Source organism: Phocoena phocoena, chromosome 17 (genome assembly GCF_963924675.1).
Source record: "Phocoena phocoena chromosome 17, mPhoPho1.1, whole genome shotgun sequence".
Classification (NCBI taxonomy): domain Eukaryota; kingdom Metazoa; phylum Chordata; class Mammalia; order Artiodactyla; family Phocoenidae; genus Phocoena; species Phocoena phocoena.
The window spans coordinates 25053958-25079278 of record NC_089235.1 but is presented as its reverse complement, the minus strand read 5'-3'; the positions used below and the strand labels follow the sequence as shown (position 1 = coordinate 25079278).

Here is a 25321-nt window from a genome sequence, read left to right as displayed (position 1 = left end):
ATTCCAACCTTTAATAGAGATGATTCTATGATACATTATTTTCCAGAACTAAAAACTCTGTCTGTAATTCCAACCTATGTTATGTCAAAACATGAAATCTTGTTAGGTATCCTGAAGATTCCACCCATAAGGAACCTGCATATTGTGTTTATAAATTTTTGTCATTTTTAATCAAAGTCCACTGAATAATTAACTGTTAATTAAGAAGGTCTTGGTAGGTGGAATCTGTTTGTGTTTTTTTTGTTTTTAGTGAAAGGAGTTGCCATTTAAAAGAAGTCAGCTCCAGAGACTAAATAAAGTTAGCAAGATACCCAAGATTGCAGGGGAAGAAATCACCATGAAGGGCGCTCTTTATTATGCAAATACAACGCACCTATCACTCATGTAGGTGATGACCAGAGCACTCTGTGGCTTGACAAAGGCCATCCTTCCCAGAACCCCTCCACGAATGAATAGTCAGGTGTCTGGGGAGGTGTCAGGGGCATTGGATCTTGCCTGTCTTCCATTTTGAGGATTAGCATAATTGGAACCTCTGTCATGGATGCAAGTCCGCTGGTAGGAAAGGACATCAAAGGCCCCCAAGAGGGAACTCCCCATTAGGGAAGTCTGGAACAGTGATCTGGTCACCATGCCAGGCAGCAGATTTTGTCCTGGTATAGTGTGTGGCTAAGGCTGGAACCTGACCCCTCTGTAACCCCAAACCACCTTGGCACAGCAGACAGTCTTTGGGGTTGGGAACACCAGCTGCAGATATGACTATAGCTTTAACAGTTGCCCCTTTTGGGGAGCCAAGATCAATGCACCAGGTACCAAGGTCTCTGCAGCCATCTGAATCACTCACAGCACTGGACAAAAATCTTTTGGATTGTGTGGGACCAGTTTGCAACACTGCCAAAACCAGATCGGAGCACTAGACCTCCCTGTGTACTAGAGGATTCTTCATTTCACTTTCAGTCAGGCATTTGAAAGCAGAACAACCTCCTTGGACTGAAAAATCCCTGAGTTACTTGAGGACAATTGTAAAATAGCAGCTGAGGCTCCTAGAAAAAGATTGTACTTCTTGCTCATTAGAGGTAGGAAGCTTGAAATGGTTTTAATTTGAAGGAATGAGATATTCTATCTATCTTCTCTTCGATTACACCGATTATAGCAGCTTTGTTTATTTAAACGAGACTTAAAGAGGACTCAAATGACATTTCTGCAAATGCCTGGAAATTTTTATTTGGTTAAAAACCAACACTTGTCACCAGAGTTGGCAAGATTTTTATTTTAAGATGACTGACAATGAAGAACCAAAAAGCTAATTTCTAAAGTTTTTTTTTTATCAAGGAGACAAAAGCATCATTTGCTAGATGAATTGAGGTGTTCAAATCAGATACATAGAAGGAGACAAAGTTCTGGCTTTTTGTGAGGTTTGAGAATTGGTCCCAGACTTCATGTCATTCATTTTTGAGAACTCTCATTTGCAACACGTTGGTGACAATATCCTGTCTTCATTTTTTTTTTTTTTTTTTTTTTGCGGTACGCGGGCCTCTCAGTGTTGCGGCCTCTCCAGTTGCGGAGCACAGGTTCCGGACGCGCAGGCTCAGCGGCCATGGCTCACGGGCCCAGCCGCTCCGCGGCATGTGGGATCTTCCCGGACCGGGGCACGAACCCGCGTCCCCTGCATCGGCAGGCGGACTCTCAACCACTGCGCCACTAGGGAAGCCCCTATCTTGTCTTCTGATCAAGCTAAGAGAAGCAGTCACTGCAAATGCAAGAAGCCAAATAACCTGTTTCCCTGATCCTGTTGTGGCTAGGACATCTTTTACCTGTGCACTGCCTTTTGCATTATAATAGTAAGACTATATGATGCCAGACCTGTAATTTCAAGAAGAGGAACTTTTTTTTTTTTTTTTTTGTGGTACGCGGGCGTCTCACGTTTGTGGCCTCTCCCTCCGCGGAGCACAGGCTCGGGACATGCAGCCCCAGCAGCCATGGCCCACGGGCCCAGCCGCTCCGCGGCATGTGGGATCCTCCCGGACCGGGGCACGAACCCACGTCCCCTGCATCGGCAGGCGGACTCTCATCCACTGTGCCACCAGGGAAGCCCGAAGCGGAACTATTTTAAGGACCATAGACTAGTCCTTGTATTTCATGTGACGCAAGCTTATCATACTATGTATTCCCTGAATATGGACTTTGGAGTCAGTGTGTTCTACTCTTTGCTCTTGCTGTGTGACTTGAGGATAAATAACTTCCCCTGAGCCTCAGTTTCCTCGTCCATATGATGAAGCTGATCATATCTTCTCATGGAACTGTTGCAACCTTTAAGTAAAATAATGCATATGAAAACAAAAGTGCCTGAAGCATGGTAAGTCCTCACTACATGGTTACCAAATGAATTATTGAGAATAGGGGCAGTTGGTTCTGGCCAATAAGTGTCTGTCTGTCTACCTGTCATAGGTTTACTATAGTGTATATTGTTGAGGAGGAAGAAAACTTTCCTCTAGGAAACCTTTTAAGTTCTTCTGGCTGGTCTAAGAATTAAATTGACATGAGACAGATTTAATAGGAGAAAATCATTTAATTTTATACATATGCGAATCCCCCACACATAAAGGGGCCAGAGACCCCACGTGCATGAGAGGGTCAGAGGCAGAAAAGTAAAATGAGGACTACATGCCATCCTGAGCTAAGGAATGAGATGGGTGCCTGGGGCTTCCAAGGACAGGAGGATGATAAGAAGAAAAGCAGATGTTTGGTAATTAGATATTTGCCCTACCATATAGATGGGGCCCTTTAGATAAGGCATATCTCCAGTAATAACTCTTTTCTGAGAAAAATTTCCAGTTTAAATTCTTCTAGGTAGTTAAGGGAGGGAGAGTATTTTCTCTTGCACTCACCAGGTCTCAGTTGCCTTTAGCTCAAAATAATCCTCATGCAAAAATGGAACATTTGGGGGATGCTCCGTTATGAACCCCTACAATATGTATATAGTGTAGGTTTACCCAGCATAGTTTTAACAAATAAAAGTTGCAAAGCTAGAGTCGTATCTCCAGTTTGTGTTTTGCCAAAAGGGTAGTATGGAATAAAAGACTGGGACAAAGAAAGGGAAACAGGAAAATTGGAAGGAATGGAAGACATAAGGGATGGGCAAAATAGAGGAAAGGAATTTTTTTAAATTACAGAAGAATGTACAGACAGGAGAAAGAAAGTCAGAAGAACCACAGACGAAAAAGAAGAGGTCAGATCTGGAGGGGTTCGGGTCAAGAAGCGATCACCAGCGCAGCTTGGGGCTGGGGGTGGGGCAGGGAGTTGGGGGTTGGAGGGCTATGCTCCGTTGTGAGGCGGGGCCAGAAGAAGCCGAACTCCGTGGGCGGGGCTTCAGGGGTGGGACTTCCTGTCGGAGGCGTTACCAGCCTGACCCTCCTCTCTCTCCGGAAGAGGCCAGCGTTGGATTCGGCTGGTATCCTGGCGAGCCTCAAGCCCTTCACCCCGAGGTGAGACCTTCCTTCCTGCGATCCCGCACCAGCCCTTGGGCGGGGTCGTCGGGCGCTGCGGGCGCGGGAGGCTCTCCGGAGTGGTTTGGAGTGGGTGAGTTCGGTCAGCGGTTTGGGGTGGTGCCCAGCGACAGAGGCCGCAGTTGGGGCGCCTTCACCCCTGATGTTTTGTCTTGAGCCACGGCCGAGTGACACCAGGAACGGTCCCTGCGTGTGTAGCGGTTTCGCCCCGGGTATCTCGCTGAACCTTTGCGGCAGCTTGTGTAGAATAATACCTTCTTTTTCATTTTACCGATTCCAAAGAAGATCAGAGAGACCTGGCATACGTCCAGGGGCGTGTAGTCCCGGTGTATGCCCCTGATCCCGTGCTGTCCGCAGTCCCGCTGCTGGGGACAGGTGGCAGGAAGGTGGCATGGCTCCCACCGCAGGGAAGGTGGTAACCAGGACAGAAAAAGTTGAAAATGTTTCATGTGTTTGTCTTTGAGAAAGTGAAGGTGAACAAAATGTGTTCCTTTTTGAGATATACTCAAAACTGGTTGGAAAGATAAGGCATGCATGCAAATGACCTAAATGTAAGGAAAACATTCCTGAGTGCCCTAAGAGTGATGTACAAAGTTTTATGGGGTCTTCCAGGCTTGGGTGTCCTCTGAGCTTCTCATGGCATGTTCCCTCCTAAGGAATGTCATTCAGACTCAGGACTCAGTTGTTGCCTACTCAGGTGACTTGCATATTTAAATCTGCAGGCCATACCTCTCCTCTGAGGTCAGGATGCATACAGTCAGCTGCCTAATTGACATTTCCTTTTGGTTTCACAAAGGTTCCTCATCCTCTACTCATTAAACTTTTGTTCTCCCGACCTCCTACCCAGATCCCAAATTTGACTCTTCTATTGCTCCGTGTTTCAGTAAATGTCACCATTATCCATTCAGTTGCCAAAGTGAGATATCTGGGCATCATTAAACTCTTCCTCTCCCTCATACTCCATATCCAATCTATTGCTAAGTGCCCTCAGCTTTACCTCCCAAAGCAAATATCCCCACTGTCTACTCTTCCCTCCCCCCTCTAATCCATTCTGTTCAGCAGCCACAATGTAGTGATTCCTCATGGCTCTCAAAATCTTACCTCTAAGGTCTCCCTGGGGATAAGCCCTACTATCCCCCGGCCTCACCCCTCCCCCATTTCTCTTGATCTCTGAGCTGTCACACTTAGGCCTTTCAGTTGCTCTTCACATACCAGGAGTCCTGCAGTTGAGTTAGTTAATACCTGTTCTCTTGTCCGTCAAAACTTGGTTGAACCATGTTCTTAGGGAAACCGTATCTGGTACCTAAGACCAGGTCAGAGTTCCCCTGTTACATGCTTCTCATTGCACTTCTGCGTAGCCTTTATTGCATTTGTGATGTTGCATGTGGTCTGTGATTTTTTTTTTGATTAATACCTGACTACCCACTAGAGAGTAAGTGTGAACTCTGCCTGTTTTCCCTCACTGTGATGCATTGCACAGCATATAACAGATATTCAGCACATAGCTCTTGAATGGTTAAACAGATTATGACTTCTGGGTGGAGAATCCCTAGAAGAAAGGGTAGCTTTTGAAGTGAGCCTGGAAAAATTGGTAGGAGATATCAGTGCTGTTAGTACAGGGAGATATGAATGGCTTAAGCAAAGTTTCTGGCCAGAAAGCAGATTCATAGAACATCTAGTTCTGTTTAAGCCTAGAAGAAAGAAATGGGAGTAAGTAAGAATGAAAAAAAAAAGGCTGGAAACAATTCTTGAAGTGCTCTAAGCAGTTAATCCTATAACTCAAAAAGTGGCTTCCTTTTAAAATTATTTAAGTGCTCATATCAAGAAGAAGAAGCAACTAGCAGAAACAGCTCGAAGTATCTGTCCTTTGTCCTCCCTTCCCTTCCCCTCCTTCTCTTCCCCACCCCATTCCTATACTGTGAACACCAATGATTGGGATTTCTGACCAGTCTTCAAGGTGAAACTCTGTGTAAGTTATTCTCAAATATAAAGATGACAAAATTAGGGTTGTTTTATAAATGATCCACATTTTTCTGAGTCTGGCAGCTTGAAAAGCTTCACTGTCCTGGGTACAGGTTTGAGAGTGTGGTCAAGCCAGTGGTGAGTTAGTTTAGTCTTCTCTTCAGAAGTCAGTGGGAAGCTGGACAGTTCAGAAGACAAAAATGTGTTGTTTTTTTTCCTCTCTGAAACTTGGGGAAATTCCTTTTTTACTTTATTGTTATTTTTTTAGTCCTGGAATTTTCTTTCCTCAGAATGTTATGATAGAAAGAGCAGTGGACTTTAAATTCAGAATTGAGTTCGAATTCTGACTGGGTCATCTGTTTAATAAAGCAAATTATTTATAATCACTGAGCTTTAAGTTCTTCATCTTTACAACCTCATTAAAAATAAATTCGCATGCATAAAGTACTGAACTACCTGACATTCAATTAGTATATGTGCCTTCTACCCCTTCCCTTCAAAGCTTCTTTAATTTCTATCCGTGGCTAGTGGAATGCACGGATGCCAAAACTGCAGATACTGAAAACTGTCTGTGTTCCCTGTGTTCTTTCTCTAATTTTCACTTTATTCTTAACCCAAACATGCACCTGTCTTTTAAGATATTTCTTGTGTCCTTTCTTCTCCATTCCCTAGACCAATGCTGTTTTTTAAAATGTCGTATGGTATGGGCACTTTGGGAGACACTTTTATAGAATACTTTTTGTTATGAAAATGTTTCTACAGTAGAAGTGAAGTAATTTAGATAAAAAGTGTTTCTTAATGGACCTGTGAGTGAATACTGAAAAAAACTGAACTCTAGAATCAGGTAGAGGGTAAATCCTGAATAAAAGTATTTTGCAAATTGAGGTGTTTTTGTGAACTAACTATTCTATGATTAAGATTTTTAGAGATTTGTAACTGCTGTGTCTTTGTACATGTTAAATCTGTTCAGAAGATGGCTGATCCTTGGCAGGAATGCATGGATTATGCAGTAACCCTAGCAAGACAAGCTGGAGAGGTATGAACTGAAACCTTTTCAGCCATGATGTGTTGGATGTGGACAGCGTGTGGTTGCCTTGTTAAACAAAACATATACTTTGATTAATCTGTATTTGTTTTCATTTTATTAAACTTTAGTGGAGTGATACTTTAATTTTATGTCATTAAACTTTTTGTGATGACAGTTGTGAATCTAAAATAGGATGTAAGATTCTATGATTTTATACCTAGAAGGTCATAACCCCTAAGGATTTATTTTATTTACACTGTGATAAGAAATATTTAAGAATATCATTTAAGACAGATTGAATGTTTCAAATCATTTCTGTATTTCATCTTTTAGTATGATTTAAAATGACTTATGCTTTTCCTATTTGCTTACCAAAAAATCTTTTTAGATGGCTCGTGAAGCCCTAAAAAATGAAATGAATATTATGATCAAAAGTTCTCCAGTTGATTTGGTAACTGCTACTGACCAAAAAGTTGAAAAAATGCTTATCTCTTCCATAAAGGAAAAGTATCCATCTCACAGGTATTTCTTATTTCAATTTCTTGTGATAAAAATGAAATCTAGATTGGAGTCAATAATACTAGACAGAAATTTTGATTTTAAGCTGAACGGGAATTTATTTGGAGGGTGTTGGGCAGCTCAGGAGCCCTGAGAGCAGGGCTCAGGTGGGAACCAGGGAGGAAGGCAGAGCTGGTTAGGACTGGGTTAGGGTTAGGGTTAGGGTTAGGGTTAGGGTTAGGAGCCATTGCTTCAGATGCTGCTGGTAGCCTCACTCCTGACCCTGCTCACTTTGGATATCTTTACCCCATTAGCTCAAGATTACAAATCCTGGGCAAGAACATCTGCTAGCTGAACTGAGATTGTTTGCCTAAGCTCACACTTCCAGGGAGCAGTGAACAGGGGCTATTTGGATTCCTTTATAGTAAGAGGAGTGTTTTACTGGGAAGTTGACGTGACAAGTGGCTGGCATAGACAAGATTTAAAAGTTCAGTTTTATTCTCTATATTGCAAACTTTTTTAGGTGCTAAAGTCATAGTAGCTTTAAGGAGTTTGAGAGAACATACTAAAATCAGGGCTTTCTTTATAGGCACAGAAATATAACCAAAATATTGTCATCATTTTAAGGGTTTAACATTGTCATTCTCTACTTCTTCGTGATCATGCCATTGGCCATTCCTGGTATTTTAGTCACTGAGGAGAAAAAAAATGTTTAAAGCTAAATATATGTCTTCTCAATGAAAAGGTTTATAGCCAAGAGAAAAAGAGATACAAGAAAATTATGATAATGATTATTAGGACTGTTCAGTATTGAATAAAGGACATAAATAAAAAAGAAAGTAGCAACGGAAAGAAGGAATCCAGTGAACTCAGACACCATTTACAGAATTCACCTGAGATTTACTGTGTAGCGTGTTTTAGGAAAGCATGTAGACACAGTAATTTTGGTGGGTGATTTGCTTTCTCATTGACTTATTTAATGTTCTGTATATTATCTATTGCTGTATAGCAAGTTACCCTAAAAACTTAACAGCTCTAGACAGCAAACATTTATTATCTTAGAGTTTCCTAGGGTCAGGAATGTGGTAGTAGTTGGGCTGCGTTGTTCTTGCCAGGGTCGCGTAATGTTATAGTCAAACTAACTGTGGGTCACCTCAGGCTCAACTGGGGCTGAAGGGGCCATTCACTTACGTGATTGTTGGTGACTTCAGTTCCTCATGGGTTGTCTGCGGCAGCTCTGCTCAGTTCCTTACCATCTGGGCCTCTCCACAGAGCAGCTGATAACATGGTGGCCGGCTTCCCCCAGAGCAACAGAGGGAAGGGGAGGGAGGAAGAAATAGAGTGAATAAGATGGAAACCTCAGTGCCATTTTGTGAACGAGTCTTCCAAGTTGCACGTTGTCACTTCCACTTTGTTCTATTGGTTAGAAACGAGTCACTAAGTCCAAATTCACACTCAAGGCAAAGGGTGTTAGGCTCTACCTCTTGAAGAGAGGAGTATTAGAGAATCTGTGGACTTATTTTTAAAACCTCCACATTTCCTTAGTAAGTTCTCATCTGCAACAGATTCCCTTTTCAGCATGTGTGCCTTCACTTATCCTGGCATTACATTTGAGAATTTCAGATTCTGTTATTTTTCACATGACTTTGTTCTGGGGCAAGTAAAACTTTCTCACTTTCATCAGTCTGCAGGAAAAACAATAGAAAAGTGTAGTGTACGGACTTTTGTTATGTTTTATAGTAGACCCTGGGTAGCTTAAGGTTTGAAAATTGTTGAAAGCAATGTAAAGATTCAGAGTTTGTCATTTTTGTTTTTAGTTTCATTGGTGAGGAATCTGTGGCAGCTGGGGAAAAAAGTATTTTAACTGACAGCCCTACGTGGATCATTGACCCTATTGATGGAACAACTAACTTTGTACATGGGTATGTTTTAAAAATTTTAATATTGTAATTACTGTTACTGTATTAACTGAATGGACTGTTGGATATTTTGTTCACAAACATATATACTTTAGAGAATTGTGTAAATTGTAGAGTAGTTTGTAAGTGTATTATGCATAATTTTCATCAGCTATGGAAGAGGTGATGAAGTATTAATGTTGTGGACTTGTCTTGTGCAGGGAAGTGCCCTGTTCACCATTCTTTTTCTCACTGTTGAAACCACATAAAAATGTATGCAAGCAACATTGCTCCTTTGAGATCAATTAAGGAAATAACTAACTCAATACTGGAGTGTTGTCTATATAGAATGGGTACAATCCAGGAGAAAAAAACTGTAAAAAAGAGCATGGGTTTTAGGATGTGTGAATTGTGACCTTGAGCAAGTTGCTTAATCTTTCTAGGCTTCAGTTTTTGTTTTTTTTCATTCTATAAAATGGGCATATTAATGGTACCTGCCTCATAGAATTGCTTGTTGATGGGACTCAATGAGTTGTACATTTATATAAGAACTTACTCTAGTGCCTGGCACAAACTAAGTATATAGCTCAGGATATTTAGAAGAAAGCCTGATAGAATTGCCAGTGAGAGTTGAAATGAGTAGCCTAGTTTGGTGGGATGACACATAGTTGTTATATTTGAAGTTACCATGTAGCTAGCTGTATGTATCTCTACTAATAGAATTGTTAAAGCCATAAGGCTAAGATGTAGAATCGTTTTGTGATGGAATGTTAATGTGGAAAGATGCTCATAATATTATATAACATAGAGAAGATTATAATATATAGTATGATCCCATTTTTGTTAAAATTAAAACTATATTAATGGAATTCTACATTTAAATGGTATGAAATGGCATACAGTGCCAAGTGGCCTTCCCACTTCCGACCCCAGCTTCTCAGGACCCATCTCTGGAGGTGACCATTGTTATCAGCTTCTTGTGAATCCTTTCAGAGATGTGTCATGCCTGTAGAAGCATCCTGTATGTATGCATCTGTATATTCTACCCTCCCCATCCCCTACGATTTACACAAAGGGTTGCATACTGTACACACAGTTCTGGGGGAGGAGGGATAAGACTGTTCATATGAAAAAAATTGTAAGCAGTTTTATTATAAAAAGCATGTTTGTTGAAAATAAGTTCTATTTTGATAAATTTATGTGTGTGTTTTTTTTTAAAGATTTCCTTTTGTAGCTGTTTCAATTGGCTTTGTTGTTAATAAAAAGGTATGTTGTTTAAATTTATGGTTGGTAAAATGCCTTGCTCTCATTTTTTGAGAAAGAGTAAATGTGTCTCCGTAATAAATTTAGGTTTGTCTCTATTCAATTTATGTAGCTGCATTATTTTGAAATAAACTCCAGAACTGTTAAACTTGTCATGATACTTTTTCCAGTGAAGAAAATGTAATGTTTTCTTAGAAGATTTTATAAGGAAAAAATACACACAAATAACTGAAATATGATTCAGTATTTAATCACCATTATATATATGATAGAGTCAGGTAAGATAGGCGTTGATGTAGGGTTAAAATGCTTAATGGAAGAGGTGTGCTTTGAGCTAGGAATGCTTTAGTGGGCATTGTGAAGGGAAACATCAGGAAGTGGAAGGGGCCAAGCATGGTTAGAAAATGCAGACTATGTTCAGGAACCTGAACACTTGCTGTATCTAAAGCCCAGTAGAGTACAATCTCTACCTGTTGCATTTCCGTGTTGTTTGGGTATTTGATTGATCAAAACACGAATGATGTTTACTAACATCTTACATAACTGTCTTCAAGGGGCTTGCGATATATTTGATCAGCATGTACACAAGAGAGTTAAGGAATCTCTGAAAATAAAAACACAGATTAGTGCAAATGAAATCTTAGGCACAGGATTGTGTTAATCACTGAGAACATTCAAAGGGAGATAGGTGAGCATTTCTCATTTAATCAGCCCTGGGCTGTTGAACTCCCAGTTCAGTGCAAAAGTTACATGTGTGAACAGATAAAGGTAATATGTGGTGGAACTGTGAAAAAAAAAAAATACTATGAGAACATGAAGAGGGTGTAACCAGTTCTGTCAGGAGTTGTTTGGGGAAATCTTCATACTAAACGTAATGGGTCTTAGAATTTAGTCATGTGAGTTGGGTCATAGCAAATTAGGGGTTTGTCAGATAAAGAAGAAAAAGAAAGCATTTTAATCAGAAAGAACAGTTTGGAGAAGAGCATGATGTGTGTGGGGAACGGTGAGATGTTCATTGTGGGCAAACCTCTGGAAATGGCAGGAGCAGAACCAATGAGGTGAGTTAGTTGTGGTCTTGCCGTGAGGCACCGTGGCCTGTCCATGTCAGAACATTTAGATTTTGTTTTTAGGTGGTAGGAAACCAGTAGAGGTTTTTAAGTACAGAGTGACAGATAATTCCAGCAATGTAGAGGTCACACCAGAGGGGCAGGTGATTCTGAACTCAGATGGAGGTGGGGAGAATGGCTGAGGAAATGCCAAAAATCAGGAAGTGTTTTCAAGATAAAATTGGAAGGAAGTGACTAATGGGGAAGGAATGAGGCGTGAGTGATCAGGTAGTGAGTGAGTTTGACTTCCTCAATTGAGGTTTCTGCAAGCCTAGGTTCTGAAGCACAGCTACTGACCTGTTAAGATGGGGTTGGTGGGAGCCACAGTTAGAGAGGTAGTTGAATTTGTGGACTGGAAAGAACAAACCTGTAAGAATCGAGAGAGCTAAAAGGGAAATGGAAGAAGAGGAAGAATGAAAAACTCTGTGGAACACAACTTTTAGGGGTTAGGCAGAGAAGAAGGTCATAAGAAACTGTGACACCAAGACAGATCAGTGAGTGTAGTAGGAGGTCTAGGAGAATACTGCCAGGAACACGGAGTATGGGATTAACTGGTGATGGTCAGCAGTCTCCAGATCTTCAGAAGACGCATTTGGTCAGCAAGAGTGCATTGATGATCTCTTTGCAAGGAGTTTCAGGAGATGCGTGATCAGGGAAGAAGCCAAATTGTAGTGTAGTAAGAGAATGGGAGATGCAAAGTCTAGACCACTCTTTGGCAGTGAAGAGAAAAGGAGAAGGTAATGTTTTGAAGGTTTTGTGAGGGAGGAAGAAATTTGGCGAGAAGTCCCGGAATGAAAGTCCAAGAGAGGAGGGATCTGTTGATGGAGCAGTTTTTCAGAGAAGTTTAACAGGAAGAAGGATTCACCCTAGAAAACAGGAGCAACCTGTCTTCATCTGAGGCAGGAAGGAGAGAGGTCAAGGTGGGTGCCCTTAAATTCAGAAATGGATGAGACAGGAGTCAAGTGTTTAGGTCTGATGACTTCTTTCCTCTGACTAAGCTGGGAATTAGCATTTTAAATATCCCATGGTTTAGCCATTTGAAAACATTATTAGTATACCAGATTTTCTTGTTACTTTCTTAGAAAAAGTATGGATGACATGAGAAAGAATACTCAGGTTTGGTAAAGGAAACTTGTTTTCTTTCTGCAGATGGAATTTGGAATTGTATACAGTTGCATGGAGGATAAGATGTATACTGCCCGGAAAGGAAAAGGTGCCTTTTGTAATGGTCAAAAACTACAGGTTTCACGCCAAGAAGGTTGGTTTATCCTCTAATTTTTGGTGTGATTGATATTATGTATTCGTATGCTACTGTTTTTGAATGTTAACCTGTAGAGCTCTCCAAGTGTTAACTGATTCATAAATTGTGTCTGTTTTCTCTGTACTTTTTAACTGTGACCACAATTTTGGATGTAGTAGTGGAAGCAGGGGAAGCAAGTGCAATGGAGCAGAAGACACTTGAGGCTTGCGTTTTGTCAGGGGCTGGGGAGGAAGATGAGTAAGAATGACTCTCTGCCCTCATGGCCTTCATGTTTTATTGCTTCAGCCACTGCATCTCAAATTCTTTGTAGAATTCCTTTGTTCTGATGCCATTGGGCCCAGTTATTAGTAAATTGAGGGGGAAAAGGCACTTCAAGTTGGGAATCATTAAAAATGAGGCATAAAACTATTATATATAGGATGCATAAACAACAAAGTTCTACTGTACAGCACAGGGAACTATATTCAATATCTTGTGATAAGCCATAATGGAAAAGAATATGAAAAAGAATACATATATGTATAACTGAATCACTTTGCTGTATAGCAGAAACTAACCCAACATTCAGTTATACATATATATTCTTTTTCATATTCTTTCCCTGTGCTATACAGTAGAACTTTGTTGTTTATGCATTCTGTATATAATAGTTTGCATCTGCTAGTCCCAAACTCCCAATCCTTCCATCCCCCTTGGCAACCACAAGTCTGTTCTCTATATCTGAGTCTGTTTCTGTTTTGTAGATATGTTCATTTGCGTGATATTTTAGATTCCACATATAAGTGATATTATGTGTTATCTTTCTCTTTCTGATTTACTTCGTTTAGTATCATAATCTCTAGGTCCATCCATGTAGCTGCAAATGGCCTTATTTCATTCTTTTTTATGGCTGAGTAATATTCCATTGTATGTATATACCACATCTTCTTTATCCATTAATCTGTTGATGGACATTTAGGTTGTTTCTGCATCTTGGCTATTGTAAATAGTGCTGCCATGAACATAGGGATGCATGTATCTTTTCAAATTATAGTTTTATCTGGATATATGCCCAGGAGTGGGATTGCTGGATCATACAGCAACTCCATTTTTAGTTTTTTGAGGAACCTCCATACTGTTTTCCATAATGGCTGCACCACTTTACATTCCTGCCAACAGTGCTACCATTTAATTTTAATTTTTTTCAAATCTATATATAAATTATTTAACTTCTAGATTCCACTTTTTTTTTTTTTTTTTTTTGCGGTACGCGAGTCTCTCACTGTTGTGGCCTCTCCCGTTGCGGAGCACAGGCTCCAGACGTGCAGGCTCAGCGGCCATGGCTCACGGGCCTAGCTGCTCCGTGGCATGTGGGATCTTCCCGGACCGGGGCACGAACCCATGTCCCCTGCATTGGCAGGCGGACTCTCAACCACTGCACCACCAGGGAGACCCCCTAGGTTCCACTTAAAAAAAAATATGTAAGACGTTTGCTCGTTTCCCACTAAATGTGTCATGCATGCAGGCAGATTGGTTGTATTCTGTACTTTTGGGGGGGTGGTGTAAGGAGCTAGACTCTTTTTGATGATTATAAAAATGATGATAAAATAACTAAAAGAGATAATAAATTGATAAGTATTTTAATATTTAAAGCCTTAGAAAGAAACAAATATGATACAACTAGGAAGAGGAATAAAAATGTCCAATTTGTTCTGAGTTACAAGTGTCAAATTTTTTATCAGAATTCTTATTAATAAACTCTAATGATTATTTAAAACATTTTCTTTTAGATGTTACCAAATCACTCTTGGTGACAGAGTTGGGCTCTTCCAGAACACCAGAGACTGTGAGAATTATTCTTTCTAATATGGAAAGGCTTCTTTGCCTTCCCATCCATGGGTAAGCTCTTTTCACTTTTTCCCAAAAGTTGAACATTCTATGTTAAAATTATAGATAATTTGACATTCTAAGGAATGAATTTTTCTTTAGAAATGAAAATTTTAATTAATAGACATGGGATCAGTACCATAATTCTAATTTTATAATGTAATTTTTAAAACTTTTATTTGAAAATAATTTCAAATTTAACAAAATTTTTGGAAATAAAAAACTACAAGAAACAGGAGTATACACTTTATCCAGATTCACCTATTGTTAACATTGTACCCCGTTTGCTTTATCATTTTATCATTCCTTCTTTTCTCTGTGTCTGTCTCTCTCTCCCTCTCTCTGTGTATGTGTGTGTGTGTGTTTGTGTAAATATACTCCTTTTTTTCCCTGAACTATTTCATGGTAAATTATTTAGATCATGGCTCTTTACCCCTAAATTCTTCAGTTTGTTATTTCCTAAGAATAAGGATACTCTCTTCCATAACCACAGTACAATTATTGACTTCATGAATTAGCTCTTTATCTAGTCTACCATCCATCCATATATAGCTTTGGCAGTTGATCTAATAATGTCTTTTATAGCATTTTTCTTCTTTCAGTGCAAGATTCAGTCTAGTGTCAGTATTATGTTTAGTTGCCATGTCTCTTTGGCCACCTTTAATCCAGAATATTTCCACAGCCTAAGTAATTACCCACTTCCTCTAAGTTTTCAAGTTATTTGCATAGAGGTATACAAGGTAGAATCTTATATTTTATTTCTGGCCTCTCTGTATCAGTAGTTATTTCCCCCTTATCATTTCTTATTTTGTATATTTGTGCTTTCTTCTTTTTAAAAAGTCTTGATTAAGTTACTTGGTGGTTTGTCTGGTTTTTGCTTATTAATCTGGTCTACTGTTTTTCTCCTCTGCTTTATTATTTTCATCATTGTGCTTTCTTTTTGTTCATTTTGTTGTTTCCTTTTTTTTTCCTTTTTAAGTAGAGAATTTATTTTTATGATTTGATTTTTATTGATGTAAGTATTTAGGCTATGAATTTTTATCTGATTACTGCTTTAAATGTATCCCATAGATTCTGATGTGTTTTCATTTCAATTATTTTTCACAAAATTTGTTACTTCTGTTTGTATTTCCCTTTTCACCCAAGAGTTGTGTTCTTAAATTTCTACGAGGAAATGACTTTTTTTGCTTTTTTTAATTTCATTTTTAATTTGTAGTTTTATTACATTGTAATAAATATATATTATGGAACTTTATGTTTTCTTTGTGCCCAGTATATGATCAGTTTTTGTGGAACTTCCATATGCACTGAAACAAAAGTACATTCTGTATTGTACTTTGATGTTTGAACTTGAAATCTGCTTTGACATCAGAATTGTGCCTGGTAAATCTTTGTCCACTCTTATTTTAAGTCCTTTTGAATCACTGAGTTTTAAGTGCGTCTCTTGAATACAGCGTAGAGTGGAGTTTTGCTTTATAATCAATTTGAAAATCTTTTTTCTTTTCATAAAAATGTTAGGCTTACTCATTTATTGATATTGACCATTTTGTTTGGTCTCTTTGTTGTATTATCTTACATTGTAATTACTTTGTATATTATGTTATAGTTACTGTATTTATTTGGTGTATCCTCTCTACTTTTTTTCTTTTTAGAAATAGAAATTTATGAAAGGTTCAATTTTATTCTAGTGGGTTTCTTTTATATTAAAACTCTTTATAATGCTCTTAATATTCTCTTTTCTTACTTGACCATTTACTCTCTGTAAAGGCTCCAGAACGTTTTGGCTTCCGCCTGTTACCTATATGATATTCAGTGATTTTACTCTACTTTCCCCTTTTTCTCTCCCTTTTCATCCAGTTTTTTAAGTTGCATTCTTTCTACTTTGTCAGACGTATTATTATTACGTATTCTTTCACCCACGGTCCCATCCTGTGGTCTTAGTTTTTCCATGAAGTTCCATAGTCCTTCCATGAAGTTTTCCTGGTGTCAAAAGTTCATAAATAACAGAATTAAAACCAGCGAATCACTGAAGTATAATTAGTAAAAGTTTATTGTGCACACACCAAAAGGACAGTTTGCAAACCAGGAACACCCTGACCAAAACATGAAATGAGGCTCAGGCATATATTGTTATAAAGCAGCTTATAAAGTGAGAAAGCAGTGACTATTTATTCTTCACAGTGATTGGCTATAATAGAATTCTTTTAAATGATAGGGAATTGATTAGTGGTTACCTCATATCAGCCTTGAGAAACATCTTAAGTTTTGCTTGTCATTTCCAGAAGCATAAGCAAGAAATGACCCAGGTTGAGTTAGTTTTGCAAAGTATGCTAAATTAAGCTTTGTTTGCATGACTAAACTGGTTTTGTCTGCTCAGGGAATTTTCAAGGCTGGTCTCTGTTTGTTTTTAATTTAACACCAATCACCTTTAGATTAGATGAAGCTCATCTCTTAGTAGATTCCTTGAGAAGGGCACATGTACACAGTATTCCATGAGATCTGGCACATTCCAAACTGTTTTTCTATGGTCTTGAAACGTGAAGGACAGCTTGGCTGGATAGAACATCTTTAGTGAAAGAAAGTATAAAGTACATTTCTTTTTTTTCTTTTTTTTTTTAGAAATTTATTATTTTTTAATTTACTTACATTTTGCTTCGTGGGTTTTCTCTAGTTGCGGTGAGTGGGGGCTACTCTTCATTGCGGTATGTGAGCTTCTCACTGCGGTGGCTTCTCTTGTTGCAGAGCACGGGCTCTAGGTGCACAGGCTTCAGTAGTTGTGGCACGTGAGCTCTAGAGCGCAGGCTCAGTAGTTGTGGTGCACGGACTTAGTTGCTCCAAGGCATGTGGATCTTCCCGGACCACAGATCGAACCCATGTTCCCTGCGTTGGCAGACGGATGCTTAACCACTGCGCCACCAGGGAAGTCCTGAAGTACATTTCTTAAAAATGCTATTACAGGGCTTCCCTGGTGGCGCAGTGGTTAAGAATCTGCCTGCCAATGCAGGGGGCACGGGTTTGAGCCCTGATCCAGGAAGATCCCACATGCCGTGGAGCAACTAAGCCCGTGTGCCACAACTACTGAAGCCCGCGTGCCTGGAGCCCCTGCTCCGCAACAAGAGAAGCCACCGCAATGAGAAGCCTGCACACTGCAGTGAAGAGTAGCCCCCGCTCGCTGCAACTAGAGAAAGCCCATGCGCGGCAATGAAGACCCAACACAGCCAAAACTAAAATAAGTAAATAAATTAAAAAACCCAAATTAAAAAAAAAAGCTATTATACTGTTGCCTTGTTTTGTATGTTATGAGAAATCTGATGCCAATTTAATCTTCTTGGCTTTTAAATTATTTCATTTTTTACTTGGAGGCTCTGAGAAAAATTTTTTTCTTTTAATCTTCCATGGCTGACACTTTTATAACGGTATATCTTGGAATTGCTTATTCTGCGATGTTTTCTCCCTATAACAGGTAGATTCATATCTTTTTTTTTTTTTTCTGGAAAGTTTTCTTGAGTTTTAGTTTTAAGTATTAGTTCACTTCTGCTGTTTTCATTTTCTTCTTCAGAGACACCAGCAGGAACATTAAATCTTCTTTGTTTCTTCCCTTGCAGCCACTTTCTCTCCGACCCATTTTACTTCTTTCTTTTATCGCTTTTCCTCACTGCCCTTTATTAAGTTTTCATTTGCATCTGTTCTCTTTAGGGGACCTTGCGATTTAGTCTTCTTTTCTGATAGAATTTTGTCTTTTTTGTCCCACTTCTTTTCTGAGTTCAGTCATCTCTTGTTTTATTTTTTCCTTGTTTTATTCATTTCTGTGCTTAATTTTTTGCAGAGAAACTTTATGAGTCAAAAAAACCCCAAACACGTTTATTAGCAATGTCTGATGTTTCACAGTAGATTTGTGTGGATGTGTCTACTTTTTCTATTTCTGTTCACTTTGCGATCTGGGTTCCTGGTTTCAGAGCTCCTTATCCTGTCAGTTCTACCCTTCTGTATAGGTTCTGTTATGAATTTCTGCTAAGTGGTGGTGGGAGGTGAGGATTGGCATGTCTTGTTTCTCTTTCATTTCTCAGGATCTTTAATTTTTTCACTCTTAGCTCCTGCTTTTCCTTCACTTTGTCCCAAGAGATACCACCTCCTTTTATTTTAAATTGAAGTATAATTATATATTAATTATAAATGACATTTATGAGGCAAAGTAAATCATTATGGGTCAATTTCCTTTGTGTAATTTTTTAGGATTTGTTTAATGAAATGCACTGTATTTGTTTACTTTAATGATGTTTTCTGGTATCATGCTTTAGGGAATAATTTCTTCATAAATATAGCTACTATTTTTTGAGGCTCTTTTATGTGCTAGGCCCCCTGCTAGGTGCTTTACATCTGTTGTTTCTAATCATTGCAGCCATAGCCAAGGTAAGTTGGTATCTCCATTTTGATGACAAGAAAGCTAAAATTTGAAGAAGAAACTTTTTCAAAATTATAGTTTTTAAGCAGCTAAGTAGGGGAGCAAACTCAAATCTTTGTGATTCTGAAGATAGTCTTTTTTACTCTGTACCATCCTAGCTGTATAGGAGGATCAGACAAACATAGAATTCAGGACACATATGCAAAATCTAGACCACAGCCTCAATTATTTGGTAATTAATAATATTTAGTATTATTTGTCCATAAAAGAATATGCTTTCTGATCAAAAGACCTCTTGACTGAGAACCATTGATACACATCAAAAGTAGACAGAAGCATAGCCTATATGCTGTGCTGGAAGAACTGCCTATAGCATTGTTCTTCCAGCCTAGGGTTCTATGTTTGAATAGAATACCAAGAAATAATTTGTGAGCGATCTTGGTATTTTCTTTCTATGACATGAGATGTGAACTATCACATACCCTTGAGAAGAGGAGGAAAATACACCATTATTTATAAACTAAAAAAAGCCACTAAAGTTAATTTGGGTTTATATATTTGGAAAGCAGTCAAACACCTATGGAAGTTTATTGAGGTTGCTAGTTCTTTCTTAAATTTGATATATAGTAAGAATACAGGCAGTAAAATGTATTTGAAATCAAGAGCATCATGTAATTCTGATCTTTTTAAAAAAAATGCTTTGGCATGAAGGATGTACTCAGGTGCAGTACTTTTTTTATTTTTAAGAAACAAAACAAATACCACATTAGTCATCAATTTCCCATTATTTCTTTTTTTTAATTTTAATTTTATTGGGGTATAGTTAATTTACAGTGTTTTGTTAGTTCAGGTGTACAGCAAAGTGATTCAGTTAATACATATACATATATTCATCCTCTTTTAGATTCTTTTTTCATATAGGTTATCCCAGAATATTGAGTAGAGTTTCCTGTGCTGTACAGTAGGTCCTTGTTGGTTATCTGTCTTACATATAGTAGTGTGTGTATGTTCATCCCAGTGTGTGTATGTTCATCCCAAGCTCCTGATTTATCCCTCCCCACTGTGTCTCCCCTTTGGTAACCATGGCTTGTTTTCTATATCTTTAAGTCTGTTTCTGTTTTGTAAATAAGTTCATTTGTTTCATTTTTAAAAATTAGATTCCACATATCATATGATACCGCTCATATGTGGAATCCCCTTATTTCTTTAAAAATAAATAGTGAAGGAACTCACTGAACAAACCTAACTGCTTTATTTTCAGAGGTTTAAACAACTAAAAAAGAAGCTTGAGTAAAACCCATTTGAAAGTAGTAACTTACAGACATGATGACCTCTTTTTCTTAAACATTTCAGTGTGTATATTTTTGATAAAAGGGACATTCTTTAACATAACCACAATTACTAAAATCAGGAAATTAAGTTTGATACATTATCTAATATAGTGACTTAATTCGTATTTTGAAAGAATTCTAATCCAAGATCCAATCCAGGATCATACACTGCATTTAGGTGCCGTTTCTCATCAATTTCTTTTAACCTGGAGCAGTTGCTTAGTCTATCTTTTATGACTTTGACATTTTTGAAAAACATAGGGTAATTATTTTATAGTATGCCTTTTGATTTGAATTTGTTGGGTTTCCTCATGATTAGATTTGGGTTATGCATTTGGGGCAGGAATGCTACAGAAGTACTGTTATTTCCTTCTCAGTACATTATATCAGGAGGCACATGGTACCTTTTTGTCCCATTATTGAATATTAACTTTGATCACTTGGTAATGATCTTGCTATCTTTCCCATTGTAATTATTGTGTATCTTATAGGGAGATACTTTGATATGTAAATATCATTCATCCACTCATTTTAGCGTTTATTTTTTATTTTTATTTTATTTATTTTTTTTGCGGTACGCGGGCCTCACACTGCTGTGGCCTCTGCCGTTGCAGAGCACAGGCTCCAGACGCACAGGCTCAGCAGCCACGGCTCACGGGCCCAGCCGCTCCGCGGCATGTGGGATCTTCCCGGACCGGGGCACAAACCCTCATCCCCCGCATCAATAGGCGGGCTCCCAACCACTGCGCCACCAGGGAAGCCCTAGCGTTTATTGATGATTCTTTCCTGAATCAGTTATTATTATAATGGCTAATAAAGTAATGTCTGTACTTACCTTAACTTGATATATTTCCAAGGAAAAGCTACTGTGAGAAGGCAAACCTGAAATAATCTTCCCAGGCAGGCCTAGATCTAAGCAGAGCCCACCAGTGCTGTTATCTCTTTGGTCATGTATACTGATGCCCATGCAGTTGGGGATGACCAGGAGTACATTTTCACCCTTCTATAAACTACTTGTATTGTGGGGCTATTGTCCCTGGGTTTAGACCACAATGAATATACATGCATGCCATGATAGTAGAATTATAGCATCTTCTTCCGTTTTTTTTTCTTTTTTTTATTAATTAATTTATTTTTGCTTTGTTGGGTCTTCGTTTCTGTGCGAGGGCTTTCTCTAGTTGTGGCAAGCGGGGGCCACTCTTCATCGCGGTGCACAGGCCTCTCACTATCGCGGCCTCTCCTGTTGCGGAGCACAGGCTCCAGACGCGCAGGCTCAGTAGTTGTGGCTCATGGGCCTAGTTGCTCCACGGCAGGTGGGATCCTCCCAGACCAGGGCTCGAACCCGTGTCCCCTGCATTAGCAGGTAGACTCTCAACCACTGCGCCACCAGGGAAGCCCCAGCATTTTCTTCAGTTTTTTTCCCCAAAATATCCTTGTTTTAAAGTTTATATTATAAATGATTGCTTCATAAGGATTAGTTTTGTCATTTATATAGTGCATCATGACTGTTGCATCAGTCAACACTTAAAAGAAACTGAAGTTAAGGAGGAAAGCCTTATTTGAAATAATTTCTTTTTCTATCTTATTTATAACTGTTGTTTGTTAGGATCCGAGGTGTTGGAACAGCAGCTCTTAATATGTGCCTTGTGGCAGCTGGAGTTGCAGATGCATATTATGAAATGGGAATTCACTGCTGGGATGTAGCAGGTGCTGGTGTTATTGTGACTGAAGCTGGTGGAGTACTCTTGGATGTAACAGGTAAAATTATGGGACGGTAAAGCATTTTTCTTTCCATATCTGTTGGACCTTCCTCTATATATGGCTTTTTTCCTTTAATGTTTGTTACATGTTATACCTAAGCTCTTAAGGCAAAAAAAGCCATGTAATTTTCTACACAATCAAAATAACAAACATTGGGAGACAGAGGCAAGGATAAGAAGCTAATGGTAGCATGGGATTAATAATCATAAATGGCTTAGCCTTTTCAAATATGAGTATCAGGAACTCTTGAGAGGCTATAGAAAAAGTCTAGAAGGTCACTGAATCTGAGAATTGTACCAAGAGTTCTCTGAATGGTGACCATGGTGGTGGTTGAACATGGACTTCCTCCACCATCACTTTCTGCCTTGAGCCTAGAGGGGCTACGTATTTCCTCTGCACTGGTGGTGAGATTTTTAAAAGTAAGAGTGAACCTGGGTTAAAATAATTCATCAGTGGCCTGGGAGAAAGGCAGCAAAGTATTAAGGAAATGGGAAGGAGAGTGGTGTGAAAATGCACTGGAGTCAGATTTTCTGTCCATAGATTCCCAAACATTAAAGAGGTAATAAGAGTAATAAAAAGAAGAAATAGAACACACAAATGGTGAAATAGAGAAAAGATGACATTTTCCAGACTAGTGTGATTGAGATACCAGTTCCCTCCACAACTGGTATCTACTAAAAGAAGGTGCTTAGAAACTCATTTATGTATTATCAGAGCTTTAAACATTATGATTATATGACAGCATAGATCTTTTTAAAGATAGTCAAAAGTATTAAAATGTTATGATTGACCATAGTACATATTGCTATGCAAGTTTTATAGGAATTACTTTTGTACAGGATATAACCATGTTCCATATTTGATTTTAGGTGGACCATTTGATTTGATGTCACGAAGAATAATTGCTTCAAACAATAAGACATTGGGAGAAAGGATAGCCAAAGAAATTCAGATAATACCTCTTCAAAGAGATGATGAAGATTAGTTCTAACAGCTTCACACATTCAATCACAGTTACATCTCTCCAGGTTTGCTGATGGTGTTACAAAATTCAGGACATCTGTTTCACTTGAATAATATGATTGGTTTAAATTGTCTTCGATGTCCCAATTAAAAATTGCAACTTGTTCTGTATTTTACTAAGAGTAAGCATGCAAGAATGGCTGAAATGTTTGTTTCATTGTTTTAAAAATTTTTGCGTGTTAAGAATGTACTTTGGGAAAAATATGCAGGCAGTTGATGAGATAGGTATCACATCAACTGAAATGTGTCAATTAGCAATTTAGAGTTTCTAAGTATTTATGAGCCTCTGAAATCTTGACTTAACTATTTATGTGTGTATGCATTCTTAATTAGAAAGTTAACTTTTTGGAAAATTTTTTTTCTTTAGTTCCAAAAGCCATACTTAACTAAATTTGTAAGAAGTATATAATGAGTACTTCCTAGACCAAGGTTTCTTTCTTTGCAGAGAACCTTGTTTTATTAACCAGTGTAGCACCAAACATGGTACCTGTTAAATAGTAAGCAATCCAAAAATAAGCATTGAAAGAATTAATATTTTAAAGGTAGCAATTCCTAGTTGCTACATAAAGTAATGAGCTCATCATTCTGTAATTTTACTTCAGGTTTGGAAGTAGAAATTATCTAGTCATCCTTTTTATATTTCACATTACCATTCCTTTTAACATTTCACATTACCATGCCATTTCAGTTAACTGTACCTATACGTCCTGATACATTTCAATTACTGTACCTCCTGATATCATTTGTTATTGTGGGCATTTCTGCAGTTTACATGTTTTTCAAAACACTGCATTGCAGTATTTGTTTGGATTTCTTTAAAGTCCATATATAAAAGAGAAGAAACAGTTTCAGAAAAGCACTTTCATCAGGTATCTGATGTAACTAGCTACTGTATGACACTTTACTAAACTCAGAATTCATGTTTTCAAGATGATCTGGCTGAGCACAGGAACCTGGCAGATATACTGCATTGTTAATATTGAACTATTTCTTTCTTCCCAATCTCCTTATTTACCTTTGTTGATTCTATTCAGCCTTAAAATATTCCTTAATAGTCTTTGGCTTCTCAAACTCAAACAGAAAATTGTTCTGGTTCATAGATATTTTTAAAAGAATAACTTATTGCTTAGCCTTGTCCTTTGACACATGAACAGTATTAAGTTTTGTTGTAGGCTCACGTGAGCCTTATATTTGATGAAAGGAGAAGTGCTTCTGTAAAGTTTTCAAGACAGGATTTGTTTTTAATTGTCATGCACATGTAATACATTAAATATCTATGAACCTAAGATCTGAGTATTATAATTACTGTATTTGTACCGTTGGTCAAATGCATCTCATACTGTATTATTCTAAGACAGGTTGTTCTGCAATTAAATATATTGTGATTAAGAATATGATCACGAATAAAATTTTAACTAAAAAGTATATATATGTTATAGTCAGGGTTTATAGTCTTCCCAAATGTACACACACACACACACACACACACACACACACACACACACACACATAAAATATACACACTTGAACACCCCTCCTTTTTAAATAAAAAATGAGCTCATTCTATCATGTACTTATGTGTGAAGTGTTCTTTGGATTCAATATGAATTACTAGCTATTCCTAGAAATGATTTACAATGTCTGGGTCAGTAGTTTGCCTGTGATATATATCATTTTGACTCAGTTGTCCTTCATTTCAAGATCTAATCTAGAGCCTAAGATACAATGTTTAAAGAAAGAAAAAATAATCATTTCAAATTGTTTCTATTTGCTTCAAGTTCATAACCCCCTATCTTTACCCTGCCTTATTTGGAAAAATTAATTCTTTTGTTATCCAATTAATACATAGTTCAAAATTTCAAATAATATACAGAGCTCAGAAGGAAAAGCAACATTTTCCTATCCCATTCCACCTCACCCCTAAGTTGATCTCCCCAAACTCTTTAAGTAGTTTCTTTTGGTATTTACCTCCATCTTAAAAAAAAAAAAAAAAAAAGATAAACATATTCTGTTACATCTTTATTTATTGACTTTATTAATTATCTATTAACTTGCTATTATGGAAGATGAGGATTTTGTACTCTTAATTCTGAGAATTACTTTTAGCTCCTCCTTTCTATTCTTCTAGTATAGTGATATCTATTATTTGTTGTTGTTGTTAAATTTATATTCAGTGTTTAACTTAGGACTTTTATTCACTGCTAACTAGTAGTGTGTTATGATTACATTTTCTTTCCTGTGCAACTTTTTGTTCTTTCTGAAGTTGACAGATTTTCCACAGGACTGTAAGTGTTTTTTGTTTTCCATTTGTTCAACCATAATCAGGTATTCTCTTCTATTAGTACTATTTTCTTTTCCTCTTGAAGATAGGTCTTTTGGGGCCCTTTTCGTTTTCTTCTAGTCTGATTGGTTCCTGGCTA

At 38.0% G+C, this 25321-nt stretch overlaps 1 protein-coding gene across 2 annotated transcripts; it reads left to right on the top strand.

The window, feature by feature from the left end:
* Nucleotides 1-3429: 3429 nt before the first annotated feature.
* IMPA1 (inositol monophosphatase 1) lies at nt 3430-24295 on the top strand. Of its 2 annotated transcripts, XM_065895188.1 has the most exons (10): nt 3430-3482; nt 6384-6501; nt 6881-7014; nt 8808-8912; nt 10109-10154; nt 12407-12515; nt 14288-14396; nt 21724-21875; nt 22748-23582; nt 23616-24295. In XM_065895188.1, the coding sequence occupies exons 2-9, from the start codon at nt 6439-6441 to the stop codon at nt 22861-22863; spliced, it is 834 nt and encodes a 277-aa protein (XP_065751260.1). In that variant the 5' UTR covers nt 3430-3482; nt 6384-6438; the 3' UTR covers nt 22864-23582; nt 23616-24295. The 2 variants fall into 2 exon arrangements, with proteins under 2 accessions (XP_065751260.1, XP_065751261.1); XM_065895189.1 differs by lacking the exons at nt 3430-3482; nt 14288-14396; nt 22748-23582; nt 23616-24295 and having other exon boundaries at nt 6439-6501; nt 21724-21821.
* The last annotated feature ends 1026 nt before the right edge of the window (nt 24296-25321 follow it).